Here is a 25,513-nt window from a genome sequence, read left to right as displayed (position 1 = left end):
GGTAGTCGATGTGATAGACGATGTCCCTCTAAAGGTATTCTATAGAAAATAACGCAAATAAAACCGAAAAAATAATAATATATTTATAAATATATATAAGTCGGTATTCCTTGATCAATTTTCTAAAGCGATAAAAGATTCTAAATGGTTGCTATGACAATTTTGGTGTTTTTTTTTTAAATAATTATTTATAGTCTGTATTAATTAAATGTTTTTTTTTTTATTATCTGTGTGTAATAACGTTTCTGTACTTGTGATGTAATTATAAAGGATTTCGTCAATTTTATCGATTCGATATTCGGAATGTTTGTAGCACGTTGATGTTGTTGCACAAAGTGTTTGATAGTGTCGATGATGTTACGCTGGTTGAAGTAAATTAGACTTTATATCTCTCTACTTAAGGTTTGTTTTTGAATATACTATTAATGGATAGACAACGAAATATTGACAAGCAACATGTCTGGTAAATTTAAAACTCTATGAACTTATTATTACTAAACAATTATTTACATTAATTATATACGAATGATACATAAAACGTACAAAAATATGTAAAAGATAACTTAGTATAGAGCAAGTCCAACATGACGTCATGTCCGCTCGTTTCTTTCGATATTTCGTTGTCTACGATACTTCGTCTCTGTCTATTCTCTATGATCGATGTTGTTTTTAGTCTAGATATAGGAGTTTTGTACATAGACCGTATTTCGTTAGTATGTATAATACGGATGACGCTTACGTAACGTGTATTATTTAGCAACGTTTAAAAGTACAATATTTATGTATTAAGCATGATTTGAAGTACAATAAATAAGCTACAAGCAATTCTTCCACTAATATTTAATATTATAATTATATATTAAATACTAAAAATTAATTCACATACGTTTCATTCTTATAAAAACAAATAATTACTTATGTTTGGAATTAATATACTAATATATAGGTAAAATTTATTTGTTTGTATGTAGGGGGTAATCTCCAAAACTAATGATCCAGTTCTAAAAATATTATTAATATACAATTTAAATTGTATGTAGAACAAGATCTATTAACCGTTAAATTAATACATATTACTTTTTTTTTTTTATTTCGGTCATAACTTACACACTTATTTTTATAACTTAACTTTACTTGAACACCTGTAAGATGGAAACAGCATTTTATGTGTTCTAAGAACTCTCACAGCTTTGCAAACATTATGAACTGTCAGAAAGAAATACTAACTTTTTTTTTATCTGTCTGTCTGTACTGTTCTTGGAAGAATAGTCTGTAGCAACATCCACAAATATACAATGGAAATTAAAAAAATATATATATGTAAATAAATAAAATTACATTACGTTTATAAAACGTTCACAATGAGAATTCAAAGCGATTTTTCTAAATAGAAATCCTATTAATACAAGATTATTTATTATCAACAAGACATTATTTACGAATTGGTTCCTTTAATACGGGTTTTGGTTACATAAGGTCTTCATAGTGTAGAGGTAAAAAGTATATTTGTGTATTGATTAACTCAAAATGTATTATTTATATAGCGCACCTGGATCTAGAGAGGAATTTGAAGGAACGTACTAAATACACGGTACAGTGAATTAGAGAGAGAAAATTAGTGATCCGCCTTCAAAGCTTTTTAAATTCCAATTAATAAACGTTGATTTAATTCACAATCTCTAGTTACAGTAGCGCACCGCAGTATTCATTTCAGTAGACACTTTCGGGTGACTCCTGACCTCTACACTCCATTAAGGTCATACCGAAAGGTCATATTATGTAAGTTGACAATAAACTTGTTTACGGTAAATTTAATGTTATCTGTGCGCATGAAGTAACGGTTAACTTCAATTATGATTAGAAATAATTTTTAATAACGAATAATACGCATTTTTACGCAGCCATGGGCCTACTTAATCTATAATATTGAAATTCAGCACGTTTATTGTAATAGATATAATAAGAAAATACTAAATTAGATGATAAATATTGTTATTTTATTATTTAAAATTGTTTTAGACGGCGTTCCCGTGAAAATAGGTTGTATATTTAAAGTTCGAATAATGTTTTTTTTTTTTTTTAAGTATTTTGTACTAATTTTATATATATTATATAAAATATGGTATGGATTTCAAACCGTTCGAAATTCAAAGTATTTTTTATCTGTTTGATAAAAGATTCAAAAGAAAATTTTGAATTTGAACTTTCTGGTGTGTAATTATGATCTCAAAGTGTGAGTCAGATAATCCCTTTACTGCAGATGTTGTTGAATTTAAAATGTATTAACTCCAATCTCATACTCACAACATAATCATGATATATTATTCCAAGCACTTTTGGGCCAATCCCTTCCACCTGAGATTACCGCGTTCAATTGACGTTTATATGAATTATAATAATAGTATATGTTTTGCTATCGGAGAATACTCAACTAATGCAATTATAATATACATAAAAAATGATCCAAACATCCTTTAAAGATATTTCGCAAAGTCTGGTAGTTTTGGATTTTGGATGCAAACGTGACAACTCATTGCCTCATTCATATTATAGCAGAAAAAGACGCACTCATTTCGTCGCCGTCTAAAACGATTTTGTAATAAAACTAATTTAAAAATAAAATATACCGTTTTTCAGATCGCTTATCCGTTAGCATTCCAACGTTTTAATATAATTAAAATTACAATAACATTAGTACCTAAATATTTTTCTAAAATTATACTTTTAAACGACAATTCTATTTTGACAATTATCAAATCCTATTTTTTTTTTATATTTAAATAATTTAATATAATACTTAGAATTTGTTGTAGTTGTATAATCGTGGCTAGTGATTCGTAGGATGGCTAGTAATGTTGTCGGAACGGGCATAGAAGTTTTATTAAAAAGTAATTAATAAGAGTTTGAAACTTAATCATGTCAGTTTAAATGCAGATTAAATAAAAATTATAACAGATAATTAAATCTATAAAGTAATGGGTACATTTTTGAAACTACCAAGTGTCTAAATGTCATTGATTATTTAGTTTGAGTTTGTGTAACAACGCTTTAAAAACTCGTTTCCTTTATCCTGTCTCTACAATAAAGAGCGATACACTTAAACATCATTTGCGAGTTATCTTTCTGGTTTTTATATGTTAGGTATGTAATTAACACAGATAAATATTTAAATCTTTATTTACAAATATATTATTGTCAATGAAATCTTTGTCTAATAATGAGCGACTATACATTTAGTAAGAGTGTTCATTATTAGCACAGCGTGTTCATTTCTAGTAAACTGTAATGTCACAAGTTTTATTTTCGCGCTCTTATGAATTGATGACGCATGTCAATTTTTTTTTTAATTTAGGTATATGCTTGATTCCAGCATGATTATTGCCTGCAATGGTGTAGAGCTAAAAATAATGCTAGTTTTAAACTCGTGGCAGTATAATCGTATGAAATAACAGAGACATGTAAAATGCCTTTAAAATAACCTATAATGTCTTGTTTGATCTTAATTCGATATTTTGCAACAGTAAAAAATTATAACGACGTCACGTTACATTTGATGCTTGTAGCAAATTAAATGTACAAACATTTCTAACTAAGAGTACCTTTGACATTTAAAAGGAAATTTAATAAAAAGGGATTTTTTTTTATTAAATTTCCTTTTAATTATTATTGTATCGGTTCGCAAGATTTGTATAGATTGGGTTTTGGAGTTGCACTATTGATATTGTGAGATTTATTTTATTAATATTGCGTCAATGATTTTTTTTTTTTTGTTTTTTAAGGAATTGTATGTGCTAGCTATTATTTATTATTAAATATGTACTTAAACTAATTTGTTTTGTATATATTCAGTGGTGCGTTGTTATAATTTTTGTAGTTATTTTGACATTATGTAATAATGTTTGTATTTCTAATCGTGATTCCAGTTTTTAATGTAATTAAAATTATATTAAAATAAATTACTAACAATTTTACTTTCAGTATTTTTATTTAACACCTACCTAAGTTAATTCATAAATTTAGTGCAGGAGTGTACAGGCTCTCCAATCCTAGGAGTATAATAAACAAATCTGAGATTTACATATTTCTTACAATTTGGTGATTGCTCTGCTATATTATGCACTACAAACAGCTATACTACACTTAACTCATATTTACTATAACATTACTTTCAAAATTCCTATAATAACTATATTAATGTATGGTTAATATCAACGAATACTGTTAAAGAAAGATGGCGTCAATTAAATGATTATTTATTTTTACCCTTATTGTTGTTGTACTATACATATTTAAAATGCCATAATGTCACATTTAAATAATATAAACTTTCATCAATTATAGCAGATTCACTGATGCTATTTATCAAGGAATGAAAATCAAAAATAAACTTTGTTCAAATCTTAAGAGGACTTCTGATTCTTCCTTTTATAAAATTATTTTAATTTGGAACTAACCTCGATTCGAAATGTAGATTCTACCGAAAAGAATCGACGAGAAACTCTGTAGTTACTCTTTTTCATCAATGATAAATATTATTTAATAAAATGTTATATCCAGCCGCAGTATATAGGAAGCAGTGGAAGCAGAATTCCCAGCTTATTATTTTCTGTGTAATCTTATTCCAAATTATATATCTTTTTATATCTGAGCAAACAAATTAATGATTTTATTTTAAATTTATTATTAATTGTAAATTACCGACTTGCTTCGGGAAAACTTTTTCCTACCGTCATACATACATACCAATAGTCATAAGCGAACACATCTATAATCATAGCACGTCAACTGTGAATCTTCACGAAACATATCAAACATTCCTCGATGAATAAAGGGAAATCTACATATTAACTAATAATATTCATTAGGAAAACTATGGTATATTAATCTACCTTTTAATTAATTGTTAATATTAAATATTCGTCTCTTAAAAATCCGAAAAATATATTCGTTCAGAAATCTTTAAATCAAGGTAGAATCGACGTTAACGCATAAATCGTCAAAATTATTAATATAATAATAATAATAAAGTAAATATATTAATTAATAATGTAATAACTCTCATAATTCTTAGCAATATGAAATTATAAAGTTTTCTAATTTCTGAACGCATTTTTACATGAAACGAAACAATGATTTGGCAAGTTAGACCAAAAGAAAGCTTAATTCTTCACTTTATTTAAGAAAAATATATCTTTTTGTATTATTTATTTAAGTTACGCCTCATGTTTGGAATAAAAGGTGCTTAGGTGTGAATTCGTTAAATTAAACCGAAGTGGGTGGATCGACGATCGTAAGCGGTAAGCCATTTGAAAGTTAGCGGTTCGTTTTACTTATATTTATCTTGTTTGTTTTGAATATTGACATGTAAAAGTCTTATATAAGTTATAATGTTGATTAATTTGATTGCAAATAATGCAGTTACATATCGACGCTCTTTGTTGCAATTCGCAGGTGATTGACCTATAGTTATTTTTATCGGCTTAAACATTAACATCGAATATCATATAATTATATTCGTTATTGCCTGATACAAAATGAGGTTAAACGCATTTCTATAATTTTATTACAATTATAATGTTAAATGTCTCTAACGATGTTAAATTTTATAACCTATCGAACATAAAAATCAACAAAGCAGTACAAACGGACGATAAATTACATTTCCCCTACTCATAATATATACTCTTTATCATTAAAACTATATACTGCCACTTTTACGAGACAATATTGCAATGATAATGATTTTTTTGAACAGTTAAATGTGTCATGTCATAGCTTCAGGAATAAAAAGAAATTTAATCTTTGCAGTTAGAATGTCGACTGCACCAGTCAGCATTAAGTTCAAATGGGGTCTCAGTGCATCAGACCCTGAACAGAAACCAGTGTTTTTTGTAGGGCTCAGTACCCACCTCTCAGCTCTCACCTGGCAGGATGTTCGATGCAAGCTCGAGCCAAGAGTCTCTGAAGAGGTTTGTACTTAGTACATAAAAGTTATCATATTTTATCATCAATTCATTGGCAGAATTAGAAAATGTAATAAATCAAATATTTCATGTTGCACGGCAGAATATGATGTTTATTTAAATTATCCATATACTATGATAGTACTGCAGATAAAAAATTTAATTAAATAATAAAAACATTCTTATATATTATGTATATATTTTTTATATAATATAATAGATAGATAATCATTCATTATGTGGACTGATTTCTAATTTTTATGTTTTGAACAGGTATGGCTTAGAGGTCTAAGTGTAGCTTCACCGGGTGAAATCTGTGAGCTATGGCCACGTGGAGCTGCACTGGGACTGCTCCCTCCGCGGCGCTCGCGACACGCTGCCCCATCACGCTCGCATGCCCTCTCCAAGCTAATCCGGACTGCTATTCGATCAACTGGTGACGAATCTGTTGTGGTGAGTAGAAAATAACATTATGTACTCTTAAGTATCATTGCTGGGCACAGGCTCTTTTCCTTAATAAGAAAATTTGAGCTTATTCCGTCGTGTGGTAGAATTACATCCATAATGTTTTCCTTTGCAGTCAGTCGCTAGATAATGTATGCAAAAGAAAAACAATAAAGCTTGCTCAGATTTGAGTCTATGATCTGTATTTGAAATCCAATTGTTCTATCCATCCAAGCTTGGCCATCCAACTAGACTATTGGTTCTTTAGTATCTTGATACTATATAAAATCATATATTTTCGATGGAAATAATTGATAAGTGACAATTTAATGTATTTTTATTGTTTGTATTCACTAAATGGGAGGTGTAATGTATGCGTGTGTCGTTCAGCTCGTGTGCCGCAAGCGCGACGTGCTGGCGAGCGCCGTGGCCATCGCGCGCGCCGTGCCGCTGTACAGCGCGCGCTCGGGGCCCGGCGCGCTGCCCGTCGCGCCCGCGCCCGCCCCCACCTATACCCCCACCCCCGCGCCCGCGCGCCGCACGCTCACCGTGGAGATACACATCGCGCAGCCCGGTGAGCCCCTCCTACCGCGACTCATCTAAGCATATACATATACACTCATAGACCAACATCGGTCCAACTACATCATTGTTTTTTATTTTTTCAAAATCTTTATTCATATTATTGCCTCTTCAATTTCAAAGCTGAATCATAAATCAACTATTATTATTATTTATTTGAATAGCCTATTTTACAAAATTACACTAATGAGTGTAATTTTGTATCAGTATAATCAAAGTATACTCTTTTCAAGTAGGGTCCTAATCTTAACACTTTTAACTGGCATGTTGCTTGCTGAATTAAATGTAAAACTACCACTGGATTGAAAAGTAGAACTTCAGCATCATCTTTTCATATATGTGTAATAACAATATACATATTTTAGAGGGAGACTCCGAGGACGAAGATATTGGTCCCCTCGACCCAGTGCTTCTGGAGACCACCCTGTCCAGTGAGGAGCTGAGTACAATACAAGATGTCGCGGATGCGACTCGACTTGCTGCGCGTATCACGGACACGCCGGCTAATATTATGGATGTTGATGCTTTCATAGAGGTATTCCATTTTTTTCTCTTTAACATCTATGACAAACTTTTAATTTAAAATATTCATATTGGATAGACAGTAACAAAGACTAGGTATATATATGCGTACTTACAACCCCGTCTTAAGTACAACAAAAGGCCTGGGTGGAAACAGTATTCTGGCGAATTTCTCTGAACCACCTCCCCTAAAATAATTTAAATGCTTTAATTCCAATGGCCATTATAACATTATTACAGAATTTATGGTCTGTTTCTTTTATCAAGGAAGCCTGCAAAGTCGCCAAGGATCTGGACATAGCGGAGCCGACTATCATCCGAGGCGAGGAGCTGAAGGAGCGCGGTATGGGTGGACTGTACGGGGTGGGTAAAGCCGCAGCTTGCCCTCCCGCGCTGGTGGTGCTGTCCTACGTCGCGCCCGGCGCCACCGAGACCGTGGCGTGGGTGGGCAAGGGCATCGTGTACGACACCGGCGGTCTGAGCATCAAGGCAAGGGTGAGCGTTATTCATTTATACTTTTTGGAATAAAACATAATCCTTCCACTTAGAAGTTTATCCATTCTGAGTGGTTTCAATGGTCAGTGGGCCAATGTGCAACCTGATGGTAAATGGGCACCACCACCCCATAGACTATAAGCACTAAGAAGTATTAACCATTCGTTACATCACCAATGCGCCTACAACCTTGGGAACTAAGTATAGCTGCTCAGTGGGAGATCATGATATGTGTGACGCAGACGGCCATGGTGGGCATGAAGGGCGACTGCGGCGGCGCGGCGGGCGTGCTGGGCGCGTTCGCGGCGGCCGTGCGCGCGGGCCCGCGCTGCGCGCTGCACGCCGTGCTGTGTCTCGCCGAGAACGCCGTGGGCCCGCGCGCCACGCGCCCCGACGACGTGCACCGCCTCTACTCGGGCCGCTCCGTCGAAATCAACAACACGGACGCCGAGGGTGCGTATGGGGCTGGATGTCCATTACGAATCCCTTGAGTTTTATTATAAAGCACACCCTGCTTGAGAAGAAAACATTTTTTTTTCTTAACTTTTCTATACTTTTCTTTTGTTCATTTTTCTTCAAAAATTCCTCCTAAATAAGTAAACCACCTTAAATAATCCCAGACACATCATGATTCCCCCTTTCATTTCCCCAAGGAATCCCCCAATTTGCCTTAAAAAATTTCAATAGAAAATTTATATGGGACTATTGATTTAATTTGTTTATATAATCTTCAGGTCGTCTAGTGCTGAGTGATGGCGTGGTGTATGCGCAGAGAGATCTGAAGGCTGACACCATAGTGGACGTAGCGACTCTCACTGGTGCTCAGGTAACACTGACCGGATGATTTATATTAAACATACTAAACCAAAACTTTGAATAAACTGTAACAAGGTTATTATTTCGAATAAAAAACAGTATTCACTCATTTATCGAAATAGCTGTATTAATAGAAAATATAGTTCAATTTAGTAAAGGATATTATGACTTGTATTTTAATTTTGCTTGTTAGTGTTCTCAGAATCCTTCATGAATAAAGAATAATTTTATCAAACTATTAAATATATAGATCATATATTAAATATACATATATATCAATATATAATATATGATGCATGTGACGTGGCAGGGCACGGCGACCGGCAAGTACCACGCGGCGGTGGTGAGCAACACCAGCGCGCTGGAGCAGCGCTGCGTGCGCGCCGGGCTGCTGGCGGGCGACCTGGCGCACGCGCTGCCCTTCGCGCCCGAGCTGCACTTCGCCGAGTTCAGCAGCGCCGTCGCCGACATGAAGAACAGCGTCGCGGTGAGCAGCCTGCGCTATGAGCTCATTGAAGGAGCTAGATAAGTCTTTGTTGTACTGGGACGATGGAATAGTCCTGTTTTTGCTAAGAGATGTACCTCCTAGTATTTTAATAAAAAAAATCTACATAACAATTAATCAAGTCACAACTTAGCTCACTGAATGAATACAAAAGGTCCATCTATTCAAGCAATGATTGTATTTGGCTTCATTGATACATATTTGCAAGGAGTAACAGTCAGCTGCTCAATGTCCCCAGGACCGCAACAACGCTCAGCCGTCGTGTGCGGCGCTGTTCGTCTTGGCGCACCTTGGGTTCGACTTCCCCGGTCAGTGGCTGCACGTCGACATGGCGGCGCCTGCGCACTGTGTAAGTAGCTATTTTAAACCTTATATAAATTAATATTAATTTATTTAAATAATAACCCATCTTCCCACCTGCTACTCATTATCTATACAAGATGTATACTGTATTCCCATGCATGCTAACCTAATTTACACATTCAATGATATTTGCTGCTGGCTCCACTATATTATGCAATACAAGCAGTTCTTGATCAATATATACCTCTCTTTATAATATAACACATTTATTTTACGTCCAAAGATCCGAAAACAAATACAATAATAGTAACTTGAATGTATATGACAGACTGTAATTACAGGCACAAGGGACGTAACGTTCCCAAAGTTCCACTTACCATCAAGTGGCTCATTTAATTCAAGGTCAAAGTAGTTATGTTCATCCTTCCTACCATTCGATTTGGGTATAAATATGCCATATCTATTAATGATTTTTATTCTTAGTTATATATATAAACAACTTTTTTATATTACAGGGTGAACGTGCAACAGGATATGGGGTGGCTCTCCTCACCGTGCTCTTCGGGTCAATAACCCGCAGTCGCTTGCTGCAAGCTCTCAGTCCGAACAACTGACGAAAGTATAAGTTCTCCACCTATCAAGTGCGCGGCTTATAGTAAGCTGTTAGCTAGGGTGGTATTATGAATTTATGAGCAATATGAAATATGTAAGAACTAACATCTACTTATAGAATTAAAAATCACCATAATATTATATACTATCGATTTTTTTGTCGTTTCTGAAGTTTTTTTGAATACATTTTTGCTAATTTTCAAAGGCACTTGATCAGTAACATTTGTTCTCGGTCTGCCGTAATTTACCTTTGGCTAATTTTTGAGTATTTCTGTTTAGAATTCTCAGAAACAGTCTGCATTTTGGAATTTGACAGCGTTAAGCCATTAGTCCTATAACTGCTCTCTCCGGTTATGTCTGATGGCTATTCCATTGGGTTATGAGAGTTAAGGAATAGCCTTTGCACATGTGCAACACAGGCACATACTATGCAAACACAGGCTATGATGCATGACACACTTGCACACAATAATTCTTTCTTATGTCACCATTGCTCGGAACCCATCAGTATAATATGAATTATCAATCAGACTCGATAGTCTGAAATCTATAGAATCCTAGAAGTGTAAAAAATTTGATAGTATATTATATGTTCATAAAAATAGCTAGTTTGACAAGTACAAGAACTAATGATTCGATAGTGTTATGTAAAATACTGCTACTGAAGTTTTTAAGATCTAAAATGTAAAGAAGAAATTTTTAAATAATATTTCGTTTTTAGTTTAAAACAAACTTGTGTATATCCCAGTATTGTAAAGCTATGAAGTTAAATCAATGATTAACATCTCTTTTAGTGTATCTCTTTCATTCGCAATGTAATTAGAAATGTTTACATAACATATTTTTATATAAGATATTATTCATCTGTAATTTAAAATTGGGGTGCTGTCTCAAAAATATTAAATAATCACTATAGAACAAACATTACCCCAACACTATTTATCAAATTATGTATTGATCTGATATCTACTGTTAATAGTTTGAAATTGTATATTAAGGAGATATTTTGTCATCTGAGATATTAATGAGCTATTACAAGCAGACAATATCATAATAGGTATTATTGTTTAAAATATGAATGGTAATCATTATTAATTGTTTAAAATTGTTATATATGTAATCATTTTATAAGTAATAAAGTGCTTGTTGGTGAATCTAATAATTATAGTACATAGATAAAATAGTTGTCACAGATTAAATATGCCATAGCTGATATAGGTAATATATTAAAATAATTATTAAAATGTCCCGACTGTTGAGTACATACGTATGTACATAAATCATCATAAATAAACATATTAGTATTGTTAAGTATCAAAAGTAAGCGTTATCCATGTTGGTCGGTCGGAGATCAAGCAAAAGTAGTCGATTTTCGTTATTTTACACATTTTTACATTCATAAATCGGTGAGCCTAACTCCATTCCGGCCAATTTAGATCGCGCGTGATTTACAAATAATTTATAGCAATAATGGTTACATTACCTCCCATAATTAAGACGTAGTCGGGTAGAAATTAACATCAAACTGAGAATATCTTACCAAAATAACAGATGTGTTCAAATATATACTAATCGCCTTGAATCTTTTAGGATATATAGCTATGAGTAGCTGTGAATATGCTAACTAATTGATATGCTTTTAGAATCATTATTAAAGTGATCAATGTTATTGGCGTAGCAATCTTTTGGGTGTAGTGCTGACATTTCGATACTGAAAACTTCATACTTTGTACTTAACAGGTGCCTATTCTGCTTATAAACTGACAGTTAATCGAATCGAAACGATAGTTATCGTTCAGCCGTTTTCCTATTTTACAAACGCAACAATCCATTTGCGGTTCGGTCAAATTTGGATCGAAATTTAATTGGGATAGTATCGTAACCGATAAAATTAGTAAAATTGGTCCTCATTTACGACTAAAATTTTTTGTAAGGAATAATTGAAGTTGGATCGAAATAGAATCGGGAACGTATTCAAACCGTTTAGTTATTAGAATTGAACTGATAGGGTACGTAACACCATCACAACACGCGGACAAATCGCGGTCGGAAACTTGTAAAACTAATCATCTGTAGCATGAGACTTTGAAGACTAAATATTAATATAGTTGGAAAGGTCTCTGGTACAAAATTTTGTATGAAACTATTTTGTGTGCAGATGAAGTCACAAATCGTAAGTCCGATCTATATGTATATCGCGCCAGCTACGCCAATAATTATGATTCAAATTAATTTAGCTGAAGTAATTGATTTTTATATTAATGTAGAGAATCAGAAATCGATTTTAGCAATAAATAAATAGTTTGTAAGCTAAGAAGGTATTTTAATTCGGGTTTTTAAAAAAAGAAAACAAACTGGAAAAACTACAACAATTAATTAATATAAAGCCATTAATAACTTCTATGGAGCACCAAATGGTTTTAACTTGTTGACACTATTGTAGCTGATGATTGTTTTTTTTTTTTTTGTATAAATTTGGGTAAAGATGTTTTCTATAAGCATTTATTTTAAATAATTATTTTTGATACAGAAATTCTTTAATTTTATTTTTTATTACTTTTTGTTTTGTTATACCGATAAAAATGTCTTTCTGAATTATTTTTCTGTTCAATATTATAATGCATAATACAAGTCGATATATTAGTACTCTTATCAATAAATTCATATTTAATATTGGTTTTTTTATTTACTTTTCTTTGGTTCAAAATAAATGGAATTCAAATTTTAAACCATTAATAATCGTTCTGAATAATTATGACTGAGAATTATTTGTTTAAATAGAACCTTCATGTATACATTTTTATTATTAATTTAAAAAATAAAGAAACTAAACTTACAAAACATTGTCTAAAACTTTAACCACGTGCTAAAGAAATAATAATAATTTATTCTGTTTATTTTATCAAATAAAATTAACTTTTAGGCAAACTGTTTTATATATTATAACAACACTTTTAGGAAAGAATTAAATGAATACTTGATCAGGACAGGGTTGAAATAAAACAATAAAAATATTATTTTGTTTGGTTAATTGTATTTACCAGTCAATAATTATGTAGGGCGATATAATACTAGTCAATGTATATAAAAGCATTAAAATTTTGAATGTTTGTATACAAATGTAGACAAAAAAATAAATGCACCATTTGCCTTATACATGGCAACAATAGTAAACATTTTGGCGGTAATCTTATTTTCTTAGAACATATTGCACCCTGCCATTAAACTAAGTTTTTCTATTTTGAAAATCAGTCCAAGATTAAAAATATTCCTTAAAATCGATTAAAAAATAAATAGATCTCCATCATAATAAAATAAATTGTAATTTCTTTGTTACTGACTGATACGAAAAAACTATGAAATTTAAAGATATAAAAATAAACACGAAGTCTCAAAAGATATTAAAAAAATATAAGGGCAAGATGCAGCGATATTATTTTATTAGGGCAAGACGTAAGTTGTTCAGTCAGATAATGTACTGTCAAGAATACTTATTTACGATTCATTAAAATATATTGTCACACAATATATTGTTACAAAATATAATGAAAGTTTTAATTTATATCATATAAATATAAAACATTACAAAAATTTTATTCCTTTATGATTATTCTACTAAAAATTTTCTGAATATGCCACTTTTGACTTGAATTAAAAAATACCTTACACAAATATCTTAACAATACGTGATAGGAAGTTTAACTCTCGCCGAATATTTACACGTTGTAAAAGCTATGTAAGTTAATCTTGTATGATGATGTAAGTAATAAATAATGTTAAAATGATAAGCTTTTATGCCATCATTATTTCTTCCGTATTTTTGGCACACCTTAAATCAAATGTACGGGCAAGAGAAAGGTATTGTTAAGTTATTCGCAATTTGTTATTTGTGGTAAGGTAATTTAGCTTATCATTTTTTAATTCATAAATCCCTGATACCAGTACCATAGTTGGCACCACCCGCCCTGTTTAGAGCTTCTTTGAATTGATCAATGTCTATTTCAGCTTGACTCTCCAATTGAAGTTCCACTGCAAAATTCTGTAAATGAAAATAAAAAAGAATCAATTATTTATTTATTTTATTTTCGTCAGTGTGTTAAAATAGACGTAGCAAGACTGTACTTATTTATTTTAACCAGACCGAACATGAAACGAAACGATACGTTCCGTTTCATAGCCATTTATAACCGTTTCCCTCCAATTGGAGTTCTGAATTTGACAGCTGTCATTTTTAACTTCGTTGGTAACTTTGCAATTATGATGTGGTTATACTAAGATTTTTATATTTATATTATATTTAATTGAATTAACCATGGAGGAAATGTATAACAAACTACCATGCAGAGAAGATCAGCTTAATAATCTGCTAGATCTTTTGGGTGAGAGTGACGAACCTTTACCGGCAAGTTTGTTTGTTAGCGGGGGTATGGCTACAGGCAAAAGTTTGTGTTTAACAACAGTTCTACAATATTTGAACTACAAACATGTTTTTATAGACTGTATTGAGTGTTATTCCACGAAAATTTTGTACGAATCTATTCTCGCTGGACTAAGTGACGATTATATGGACGTAAAATGCGATTCTTTGTGGGAATTAGTAAATAATCTTAACACATTAAGCAACCAACAAAATAACTATGAAGCCATCGTTCTTGTGCTTGATCGAGCGGAAAGACTTCGGAATATCGATCAAAATATAATATCTACGCTTTTACGATTACGCGAATTTTGCAATCTCAATATTTGCTCTATTTTTGTAACACATCTTATATATGATAATTTCTATTTTAAAATTGGTGTTAGAGAACCAATCAAACTTTATTTTCCAAATTATAACAAAGAGGAACTGTTTAAAATAATATTTCTTAGCCAAAAGTCATTCGTGCGTTACTTAACGACTAATAATGACTTTGGTTGTGATATTAAAGAAGAACTGGAGAGACCAGAGTTGTTCGCAAACTTTCTTAATGCATTCTTGAGCGTATTCTACCGACCGTGTCGAGATTTAATTGAATTGCAACACATGGCAAGAGTCAATTTTGTAAAATATTGCGAACCAATAATAAAGAATGAAATCAAGCCCAATGATCTCTCAAAACTTTGGCGGCACATCGCTCCAATATTAAAGACAAGTTTAGAATTACTCTATTTAAGAATAAATACAACAAAAACACCAACTCAGGCACAATCTCTGGGCAAAGAAAATAGTGAAGAGGCACAACCACAGAGATACAATTTCGACAACATACTGAAAGAAGAATTACTGTCAACAAAAACATTTGCACAAAGCTTCGAATTGCCATATTATGCAAAATATCTATTAATTGCTGCATATTTAGCAAGTTACAACCCTCCCAAGGAAGACAAACGATTATTTATGAAGAATCATGGAAAACAACGCAAAAAACTACAGCATGTTAGAGCAAAGGCTAAAATTAGTGAGAAGTTAAACACACAGCTCGGTCCCAAAGTGTTTACTCTAGATAGGTTGCTGGCGATCTTCTATGCTATTCTAGAAGAGAGGATTGGTTTAACAAGTAACTTATTAGCTCAGATAGCGACGCTGGTGGAGCTGAGACTAATAGCGGGAAGTAAAGAAATTGATTTAGACACTTCCAAATACAAATGTATCATTGGTTACGATTTCATCTCAGCAGTCGCTCAAACAGTTGGCTTCAATGTTAGGAAATATTTGTATGATTTCATGTGAATGTTGTAATTATTTGTAACTTTATTTATTGTATTGAATTAAACTTCCTATAAAGGATCTTTTTTTTTATATTAACTAAAATTTTTCCTGATTGATTCATAGACAATTATGATTTTTGACACATTTTTAATTAAAAAAAAAATAATAACTTTAAAAAATCAGATAGAAATATTCGAATTTATAATTCAAATATTATATAAGAAATATTATAGGTAGGATTTTTTTTTTTATTTTAATCAATAAATACGAATTTCAAGTTAAATGAAATTGTTTCTAAATATAAATCAATGAATTGCAACAAGATTAATATGACTCAACAATAAGATTACAACTTTTTATTGACAATTGCTTTAAAACGTGAGTAATCAATGTTAGATTTGAAGCTATGAACAATATTGATGACTTTATAATACACTAAAAGATAATTATTATCTGTACAATAAAAAACTTTTGAAGGGTGAATAGATAATATTAAAAATTATCATTTATTTAATACTTTGATAATATTGATTAATATTGAGTCAATAATGAACTGTTTGTTTTTTTTTTTTACAAATAAATAATATTATTATTGAAATATGTAATTTTTGCTAGTGTTGTTCTATGGTATAAATATATAATACATTTTGGCCAGTACATGCAAGTAAAAAAACTACGTAAATCTTTTTTAATAAATATAAATTTTCATCATTTTATTATTATTATAATATTATTATTAAGATCAATTTATGCTTAGGGAAGGTGCCTCGTTGGTCTAGTGGCTTATAGCCAGGTGAACCTGGGCTAGGCCCCCAGGACGTTAAATAATATTATTCCGGAGTAGCTAGTCTCTTAAAGCTAGCTAATCGGTCAGAAGGTCAATATAATAATATTGCTCAGGAAACTCTTCCCTAAACAAATCGCGAGTTGCTGGCTGAATAAGTAATTAGCTGAATTATAATTTTTAAAAGTAATTACACATTTAGTAGGTAATAGATAATTTTAATGCATAATAAAAACCTTCAGTTTTATCATGAACTATAAAAAAGTTATTTTTTTAACTTACGGAAATGATATCTTTGATGATGGCTTTATCTGTGGACATTTTGGCGCGATTGATAACTGACACGTTGGGCCCAACCCAAGTGACGAACATAAATTTCTTGCGCTTCGACATTTCATCGCCCATTTGCAACCTGAATAAAAAAAGATAATACTATTAATAAACCTTATTTAAAAAAAAATGCATGACAATTGTTCTTTGGGAAATAATATACCATAAAAGAAAAATAATTAGAAGATGCTAGCTGTAGTCTTAAAGCAGAACAAATGCCCAGAATCAAATATTTTTAATTGACGTTCTGGGGTACCTTTGAAGGTGAAGTCAGAGTGTTATTTTAGTGTCAGGGACGCGGGACATTTTAGTACCATTGTTGGCGATGTATCAAGGGGGTAAGGTGTGTCAATCTATGTGTGGTGGTGACCAATATTACCAAGAATATTATTTGCACGTTTACAATTAGTAATATTTAAAAAAAGTAGATGATTTTTTTTAAATCTGTGCCATTTAAAATAGTTCCAAAGCTAGTAAATAAAAAGTACTCACCTGACGTAGCCAAAAGCACGGTCATCGTCAGAGAACTGGGTACGGAACTCGGAGAAGTCGCTGCCGCGCGCCGAACAGACGATTCTCGCTCCGTCGAACTTGAACACGGCCCTAATAAAAGCACTATTACTGCGATTGCTCTGTACTTACGCTGTTTTGTTGCTAGTCTAGACACAGTTCTTTTGATGTAAAAAATGGTCTACGAAATTCTGTACCTGTTTTTGAGTTCGTTGTTTTTTTTCGTCTTTTTGCTTTTGTAAATAGTACAGTTCTCGTAAAATATCTACAAAACCAATTAAAAAAAGTAACTGATTCTAGAATAGCCTTTTTATAAATCTATGGTATGACCAAATTTATACTAAAATGTATGCCTTCGAAATCAATCAAAAGTATAATACACATCATGATTAATAACTAAAAATTTTGCTTATGCGTTTTAGTAAAAATTGAAGAACTGTCACGTTAAGGACATCGGGCAAAGAAATCGACCACGCGGTCTAAATGACGATCATAAGTTATAATCCAAAAAAGCACAAGTTAGTTTTTATGTGAATAATTTGTATAATAAATCACAAAAGCAATCCTTAAGAGACGTTAGAGATAAAGCATAAGCCCAGTGGTGGGACATTTACGGGTTAATATTGTACACTAGTTACGAAGGATAATAATCAATGTCTCACCATTCCGTGGGCGAGGTATCGGATCTAACGTCTTCGTACGCGGCGCGTATCGTGTCTCGATCCAGCCCTGTGGTCATTGTAACCTGAAACAAGAACACATCGTTAATAAACAATTAAACTAAGTTATCAAAGCACGCACTTTTAATACAATATAGTTATCCTCAAAACATACAACCAGTTGCCCGTATCGATTTCTTAGAGATAAAATTCATACAATTCCACCTTGAAGTTTAAATTTCCAAATATGTGAGCGTGTACATCGCGAAAGGAACTAAGTATAATAAATTTCAAGAACACCATATTTAGACATCTGGTCTACGAACTTTTTAATGAAAGATTTAAACTAAATCATCCACTAAGGGGTCAAAATCTGGCTAAATCATCACACTAATATGACTACGTCCTCCTGAGTAATTTCAGCCAAAACAACCATTACTCAAACTAACCAACTACGCAGCAGCAGAGTACACAGGAGTGTATGTGTACACTCTTGTGTACGACACTTGTGTGTATGTGTGAGACACGACTGTCAAGAGAAGCAGGATCAAAGGCTTCACGCGGTTTCCAGAGGCGTTTAAATACTGCCAACTTCCAAACGCCAACGGCCACCAAACCCAACCAATCGAGGACCAACTAACGACCTTTTCGATTTGAACACAACATTAAAATCCTAGAATCATTAAGTTTACATGTGGGAACGAATTTCATGAATAAATCACATAGGGTACGACTCTACGAACGCCATGTCTATATGCCAAGTCAAAAATGACACCGGAACCGGTGATTCGTTTCAAGAACTGAACACGGAGTTACGTAAAATAGATACTGTCCTCAAACAAATTTTAAAGCTTTTGTCATATTAAATGGTCATAATTCACAACTTATTTACACGTAAACTTATGTCTGTACAAACTACCCAAGCCGTTATGTAACTATTTTCAAATAAATCTACGCTTTTGTTATTTTGATCCATTAATTTTTACTAAAACGCCAATTTTCTAATAATTATTTTGTGGCTGAATCCATTGTGCACGGCCATTATATAGGCAAAGGAACGTAAGTAACATTATGTAACATCTACTGTAAGACGCCTGTAGTTATAGTAATATAAGTAACTAATTGAGGAGACGTAGAAGATTTAGCGCGTTTTGGAGAAAGTTTTAGTAAAATACATGAACTTTAGAAGCTTTTCATAATTATTTTACTAAATACTTTTCAAATAAATAAAAAAAAATATCATGTTACATACAAACAAGTAATCCTGTAACCTGTGTTCGAATCGAGCGTCAAGATTGAATACTAATTATTATTTCTGCGTATACGACTCATTAACATGTATTAACATCGTTAAGAGTACCTAGAATCGAAGGGCCATGTGTCAAGAACTCGGGAATAAAAAGGTTTAAAAAATACATTGTAATCTTTTGATGGAAAGTAAATAAAAGTTGTTTTTTTTTTTTAATTTTATCTACCTGTCAAAGGCATTGGCTATAAACTCCCACTTTACATAATTTTATTTAAAAATAATCAAGTTTTAACTATAGATTTGTAATGTAACTTTTAAATAGCAAGAACTTATAATACTTTTTTGTTAATTTAAAGTATTTTTTTAATAATCAAGGTACGAGAAAATGTTATATTATTTATGTTTCATTGAAATTGTAATCAGTGAAATTAAAAAAATTAAAATTGAACTTTTAATTAGAAGTACAATGCCATCATAATTAAATAACCTGGTGCATGCCAAGCAATTTTTTTCTGGGGTGAGCACAAAGGGGCAAGACAGGCCCTACTCTGTTGAAGTAGTTCTCGACGACTCGGAACTTTGAAACGAACGACATTTTAAAAATACTTAAATTTGAGTTTAGTATGATTCCGTTTTTTTGTTGTTGAGTTCTTACATAAAGGGGCACCAGGATTTCTTTCGAAGGGCACTTGACTTGATGGATGGGTCGTGGCCCTTGTCTCTTTACGGCTACGTCCGTAATCTGGTGTCATTTTTCAATCAAATATTTTTATATTTATTAACGTTTTTTTATTGCTATCACCGTAGTTTTTTTTTTTTGAAACTTCTGATCAATGCCTACATACTATCACTATTAACAGTGAAACTATTGATCTTCGGATAAACAAATAAAAAAAAAATTTCATAGTCCATCCCAGTAGCCATCTTGAAATGCCAAAACAGGACAAAATGGTGGGGAAATTATGTTTATGTTCGAAAATCGAACTGTTGCGTTATTGATCACTCAGTCATATTCATGATTTTTTATTTTGTTATATGTAACGTAATCAAAAGTAGCAACGATATTATACATATTTTTTAAATCTCGGTAGAATCTACATTCCGAACCGGTGGTAGCTTTACTTTAAATAGTTTGTAAATGACGATTCAAAAGTGCTTGTAAAAGCCTACTTGAATAAAGTATATTCTGATATGATTTGAAATAAATCTAATTTTCCTTTCAAAATATTATAATCAATGATTATAAGTATTTATAAGTCCAAAGAACCTTAATATTTTCTATATCGTGTATAAACTTTTCCAGTGAAAGAATCATAAAAACTGTGTAGTTTTTAGGAAATCGGGTGTAGTTTGTCGTTAAACAGCCAATATAAAAAATAAAATAAAAAAAGAAACACGAGGCCATGTCAAACTTTAAAAAAAAAACCAGTCGTATTAAAACCCGTCAAAAGCAGTAAGTGTCCTAGGAAACGTATTACGTTCAGAGGTGGCATCCATCACACAGAGTAATGCATAAAAAAACGGCAACACATGCTGTCGCGATATCGAACCTAATTAGGGCAAGATCTTTTCTTACATCGTTAAGTTATGGACATGCGTGTAATTTTTCAATTACGTTCTACGAGTTATTCAGACAATTCCTCCGGTCGGTACTTTGTAATTTATACCTTGAAAAAATCGTCAGGCGCGTATCGGACTCGCATACCAAGGGTCACAATGGGGGGCATGGTATTTAATGACTACTATTATTGGTTAATTAATTAAATTTCCTTGGAAAAATAATATTGTTGTTATTTTTATTTAATTTTAAATATTCATAACGGGTATTAAGTATCTAATAAAAATATATATTGTGTTAACATGTAGAGGTGTTAGGGCTTTGTGCAAGCCCATCTGGGTAGATACCCAATCATCAGATATACGATCACGACATCACGCGTATGATACGAAGCTTCCCTTCAGGTATGATAAATGAGAACTGTCCAGTCTAAAGTGATTCCTAAATGGTTTTTAGTATCAATTACATGAATATAATAAGGTTTCAATGTAAGCTTAAAATTTAATGTTGATGTTGAACTTGTCGTTTATAACAAATGGGTCAGTCGAGCTGTGTAATAAATATTCACCATTCCTTACATCACCAATGAGCCTTGAACTGTGGAAACGAAAATGTTAAGTCACTTGTGCCAGTAAACTGGCTCACTTATCCTTAAAACCGGAACACAACATACTAAGTATTGCTGTTTGACGATTGAATATGTGATATGTTAATGGTACCTACCCAGACGAGCTTGCACAAAGTCATACCAATAATTAAAAGGTTTAGTGTTCCAAATGGTTTTACTATATTCAGTATAATATACGAACATCAAATCTAATAATCAATATATCATATATTGTCTGAAAAATTCGCTCACCCGGTTATAAATCATCCTTTATATTAACTTTTCGAAACCAACCATTTTATCATTTTGAGTTTATCCGGCAAATTAAGTGCCCGGTGATATTATATGATGCCTTTTATATATTATAGTCTGTGGTATTGCTGTTCGGCGGTAGAATGTCTGTGGTATCTTTTTTTTTTTCGCTGGAAAAACGCATTACGCGTTTCCCCGTTTTTTTTTCAGTGGAAGTGGGGGGGTGGTATGTGGGACTCGCCGGTGGTCAAATACCTACTAAAAAGCCAGCGGTACCCTCTCCGTCTCATCGCTGAGCGCCACGGGATCGCTTTCGCGTGCTACCGTGACGCCCTGACGGTCAGCCCGCCTATGCGGGCATGTCTGTGGTACCTGCCCAAACGGCCTTGCACAAAGAATGAAAATTTGTTGTAAACAAATTGTGTATAAATGACAATGCACGGTTTACATCTTTATAATTAACTATTCTTTAAAAAAAAACTAACATGGCATTCGACCCGATTACAAAAGGTCAAAACTCACTTACAATAATACGCTATTTCAATACGTATATGCTTTAAATATGATTTTTATCGTAGTCAATGTAGCATATCACCTTCTGACAATATGTGATTATTTTCTACGTGATTGTTCTGACGAGTAGCACGACTGATCTGTGTGACCAAGTGAAATAAATACAACGAAGAATTTACGATCGTTAGCATTGACAATTTCTATTCGACAGGAATCCACGTATCACAGACATTTCTCATCTTGTTACCGTAATTTGACAGATGAATGCGACCATCAAAATTGTTTAAAGCATTTCTCTAATATGCATTCTGATGAGTCTTGATATTTAGCTTAAAGCGTGACTGTGAATGTAAATTTATATTTTTAAAGGTAAAGTGTGTTATTATAATCTAATTAATTAAATCAAAATCTGAATTTAAAATATAACTTTTACCTATATTTATGTCTTAACTTTTTAATATACATTTTGACGACCAATTATTTTCGGCAAAAGATCCAATTTGCACAGCCAATATATAAGTCTCAAATCATAAAAATTAAATTGAAATTGATAATAGTTAGCATGTGTAGATGTGTCTGGTAAGCGATATTGCGCTACTCTTTTTATGAAGTGGACGGTATCCTTATCAGCGCATACCGCGTCCCCTTTCACTCGCAACGTACGCAAAAAACGTAATTTCTTCGCAATTAGCGCCTCTTGTTAATAAGCGAGAGTCGGGAGCGGGTTTTAAAAGATAACGAATGCATTGTGAAGTAAAGAAAGAGTTTTCACTTATTTTTTTAGGTTGGAACGATGTTTTAGGCGTACGTTTATTCCTTCTCAGAAGTTGGTGGCTGGAAGGAATCTCTACAAGAAATAAACATGCTTTTTGTGCATTCTGTTATTTGCATATAAGCACATAATTATATTTATATTAGTAGATTTTTATGCGAATGAATGTCTTATACTTTTAAGAAGTTATCTAAGTTCTATACGTACAATCTAAAATGTTTTTCTTCCTATTAAAGAAATTGCAAGATGTTTTAGAAAGTCTTCAGTGGGATTTAAAAACGCCAACGAAACTATGTGTTATCAGTAAACATGTTAATTCGGTTTTTGGTTTTAGGAAAGATGTCGAACATATAAAGTGTTAGTACAGCTAAACATGAATTCTAAAGTATTATGTCCCTTGTACTTGGAATTATACTGGCTCACTCAACCTTCAAACCACAACACACCAACGGAGTGTTAAAACGTGGGAGTAAAATTTTTGATATCTGGATGGTGCTCACTCAGACTTGTAATAGGACATTAGTGTCCGTTTAGGTTCCACGATTAAATTTCTAGCAAGAAATACCGTCAAATCAGAAGGCAAGAAAAGCACCTCTGAACTTTAATGTGCCTAATCTCGTGCTCGGCGGAAGGAAAACGTCACGAGGAAAGCTCCACGTGTCTGAAGAAAATCTTCAACATTGAAGCATTGTTGTCAAACAAGATGCAATGATTTTCTCCTAGATCTAGATAGGTCTACCTTGATCTGTAGGACAAAATGCCTTGTGACTTTGACAAGAATGCCAAAATATTTATAGTTTCGTTACTATTTTGTTGCTACTGACAAACCTTAGAAGAACAAGAGAAACCAGAATGACACGATTCGATGTCTTGGACATCGTCGCTTTTAACTGATTCTTCCTTTCCGTCCTTGACGATGTCGTAGAGTTCATCAATTCTGTTCTTCAGCGTTTTGACTTCGCTGTTCAGCTTCCGCTTCTCCACAGCCACGTCTTCAAGGGCTGTTATTTTATCCGAAAATTGTGTTAAGATTTTTCTCATTTCGTCAACATTCTTCGTTAGGACGTCGAATTTATTTATAATACTATTTTGGGTACTCGATAGCTTCGCGATGTGCTCTTGCAATTTTGTGTATTCGTTGTTAATTCTATTTGTTTCAAAATTCATTTTTATGGACGATTTTTTTGACATTAAAAACTGTACATTATTTGAATTGAACACTAAGTTTTACTTTGTTGTGTTTAAGAAAACATAAATATTCTCAGATACAAAATTGTTAGTATCTGTGAACTGTCACTTTGACATTTTGCGTTTTTGATTAAAACCAGCCAGATTTTTTTTAATGAGATCACATGAGCTAGACATTGATAGTCGAAGAACATTAAGACATAAATATTTATTTTTAATTTTTAATTACAGTTCATTGCCAATGTTATTACAGAAAACTTTACGTCAAAGCTTTGTGTCCGAAACGAAGAGTACATTTATAAATAAATAAATAATTATATTTATGATGTGAGGTTGTCAAGCTTACCAGAGATATTCTGTAAGAACAAACTCCAAAATCAAAACTCACTGCAGAACACGTTCGTAGAATATTAAAGTGTTATAGGTAAAGGGGCATAGGCTACTATAAAAATTCCATTAAAAGGACAGGAAGTCAATTTTAAATTCACAACTGTTAACTTGCATAAGGATTAATACTGTGTTATATACAATTTTAAGTAAAGTTAAGTATGAATGAAAAGAAAAGTGCCACATTTAATCTGGATAACGTAAGCTAGATAGCTTTATAGGGTCATAGCATGAGATAATATTCCTTATAGCCTCAAACCCGAGCAGTAGTTCAAAAGATTCGCATTCTATCACACAAACACACGCTTTATAATATAGAAGTTATAGACTAATTAATAATCATAACGTCATCGTTGTGTCGCAGCTATTTATAAATATCCGTTGTTTAGCTAATCGTCCAGTTATTCGGTTTAAAACGGAAGCGACGAGTTTATTTAGTAAGCCAGCAGAAGATAGCTTGGAATGTTATGCCAGTGAAATTGATCCAATTTATAATGTGACGCCTTCTATCTGCCTACGTTATTTTTAATATAACTAGCAGGTTTCACGCGACTTTATTCGTGTGATCTTTATCTGTTGGTATGAACGCGCCGTTTTAAAATAGTTGTTCTAAATTAGAACTTATTCATCAAAGTAGTTGACTCCCTCTGGGATTATTTGGCCGTGACCTTGAGCAGGTAGCCCGGTAGCTATAGCTACCCCACAAATACCACTCTATCCTAATAAAGTTGCATCGCAATTACAATTTTAAAAAGATTATTAAAGTTTTTAGT

At 32.6% G+C, this 25,513-nt stretch overlaps 4 protein-coding genes across 6 annotated transcripts in view; 3 read left to right on the top strand and 1 right to left on the bottom strand.

Annotated features, from left to right (window-relative positions):
* Positions 1–25,513, top strand: part of LOC113403621 (EKC/KEOPS complex subunit TP53RK) — a 297,288-nt gene that overhangs the window by 243,306 nt on the left and 28,469 nt on the right. The gene's annotated exons all lie outside the window — the stretch shown is intronic.
* Positions 5,121–12,915, top strand: LOC113403625 (probable aminopeptidase NPEPL1). Of its 3 annotated transcripts, none has more exons than XM_064219053.1 (11): positions 5,121–5,290; positions 5,809–5,969; positions 6,237–6,416; positions 6,798–6,981; positions 7,355–7,524; positions 7,779–8,006; positions 8,249–8,459; positions 8,741–8,832; positions 9,133–9,309; positions 9,566–9,676; positions 10,146–12,915. In XM_064219053.1, exons 2-11 carry the CDS (start codon positions 5,814–5,816, stop codon positions 10,242–10,244), a joined length of 1,608 nt encoding a protein of 535 aa, XP_064075123.1. In that variant the 5' UTR covers positions 5,121–5,290; positions 5,809–5,813; the 3' UTR covers positions 10,245–12,915. The 3 variants fall into 3 exon arrangements, with proteins under 3 accessions (XP_064075123.1, XP_064075124.1, XP_026499995.2); XM_064219054.1 differs by having other exon boundaries at positions 5,121–5,297; XM_026644210.2 differs by lacking the exon at positions 5,121–5,290 and adding an exon at positions 5,305–5,451.
* LOC113403627 (coactosin-like protein) overlaps positions 13,255–25,513 on the bottom strand; it is a 39,552-nt gene continuing 27,293 nt past the window's right edge. The window contains exons 2-5 of the mRNA XM_026644216.2: positions 18,218–18,300; positions 17,538–17,648; positions 16,998–17,127; positions 13,255–14,281 (exon numbers count right to left, since the gene is read on the bottom strand). Of these exons, the coding sequence (XP_026500001.1) occupies positions 14,165–14,281; positions 16,998–17,127; positions 17,538–17,648; positions 18,218–18,300 (441 nt within the window). The 3' untranslated portion in view covers positions 13,255–14,164. The remainder of the gene's footprint in view (positions 14,282–16,997; positions 17,128–17,537; positions 17,649–18,217; positions 18,301–25,513) is intronic.
* Positions 14,455–16,005, top strand: LOC113403626 (origin recognition complex subunit 5). Its single transcript, XM_026644214.2, has one exon. It carries the CDS (start codon positions 14,555–14,557, stop codon positions 15,950–15,952), a length of 1,398 nt encoding a protein of 465 aa, XP_026499999.2. The 5' UTR covers positions 14,455–14,554; the 3' UTR covers positions 15,953–16,005.

This window comes from Vanessa tameamea, chromosome 25 (genome assembly GCF_037043105.1).
Source record: "Vanessa tameamea isolate UH-Manoa-2023 chromosome 25, ilVanTame1 primary haplotype, whole genome shotgun sequence".
NCBI classification, from domain to species: Eukaryota; Metazoa; Arthropoda; class Insecta; order Lepidoptera; family Nymphalidae; genus Vanessa; species Vanessa tameamea.
This window is presented reverse-complemented; position numbering and strand designations above follow the sequence as displayed.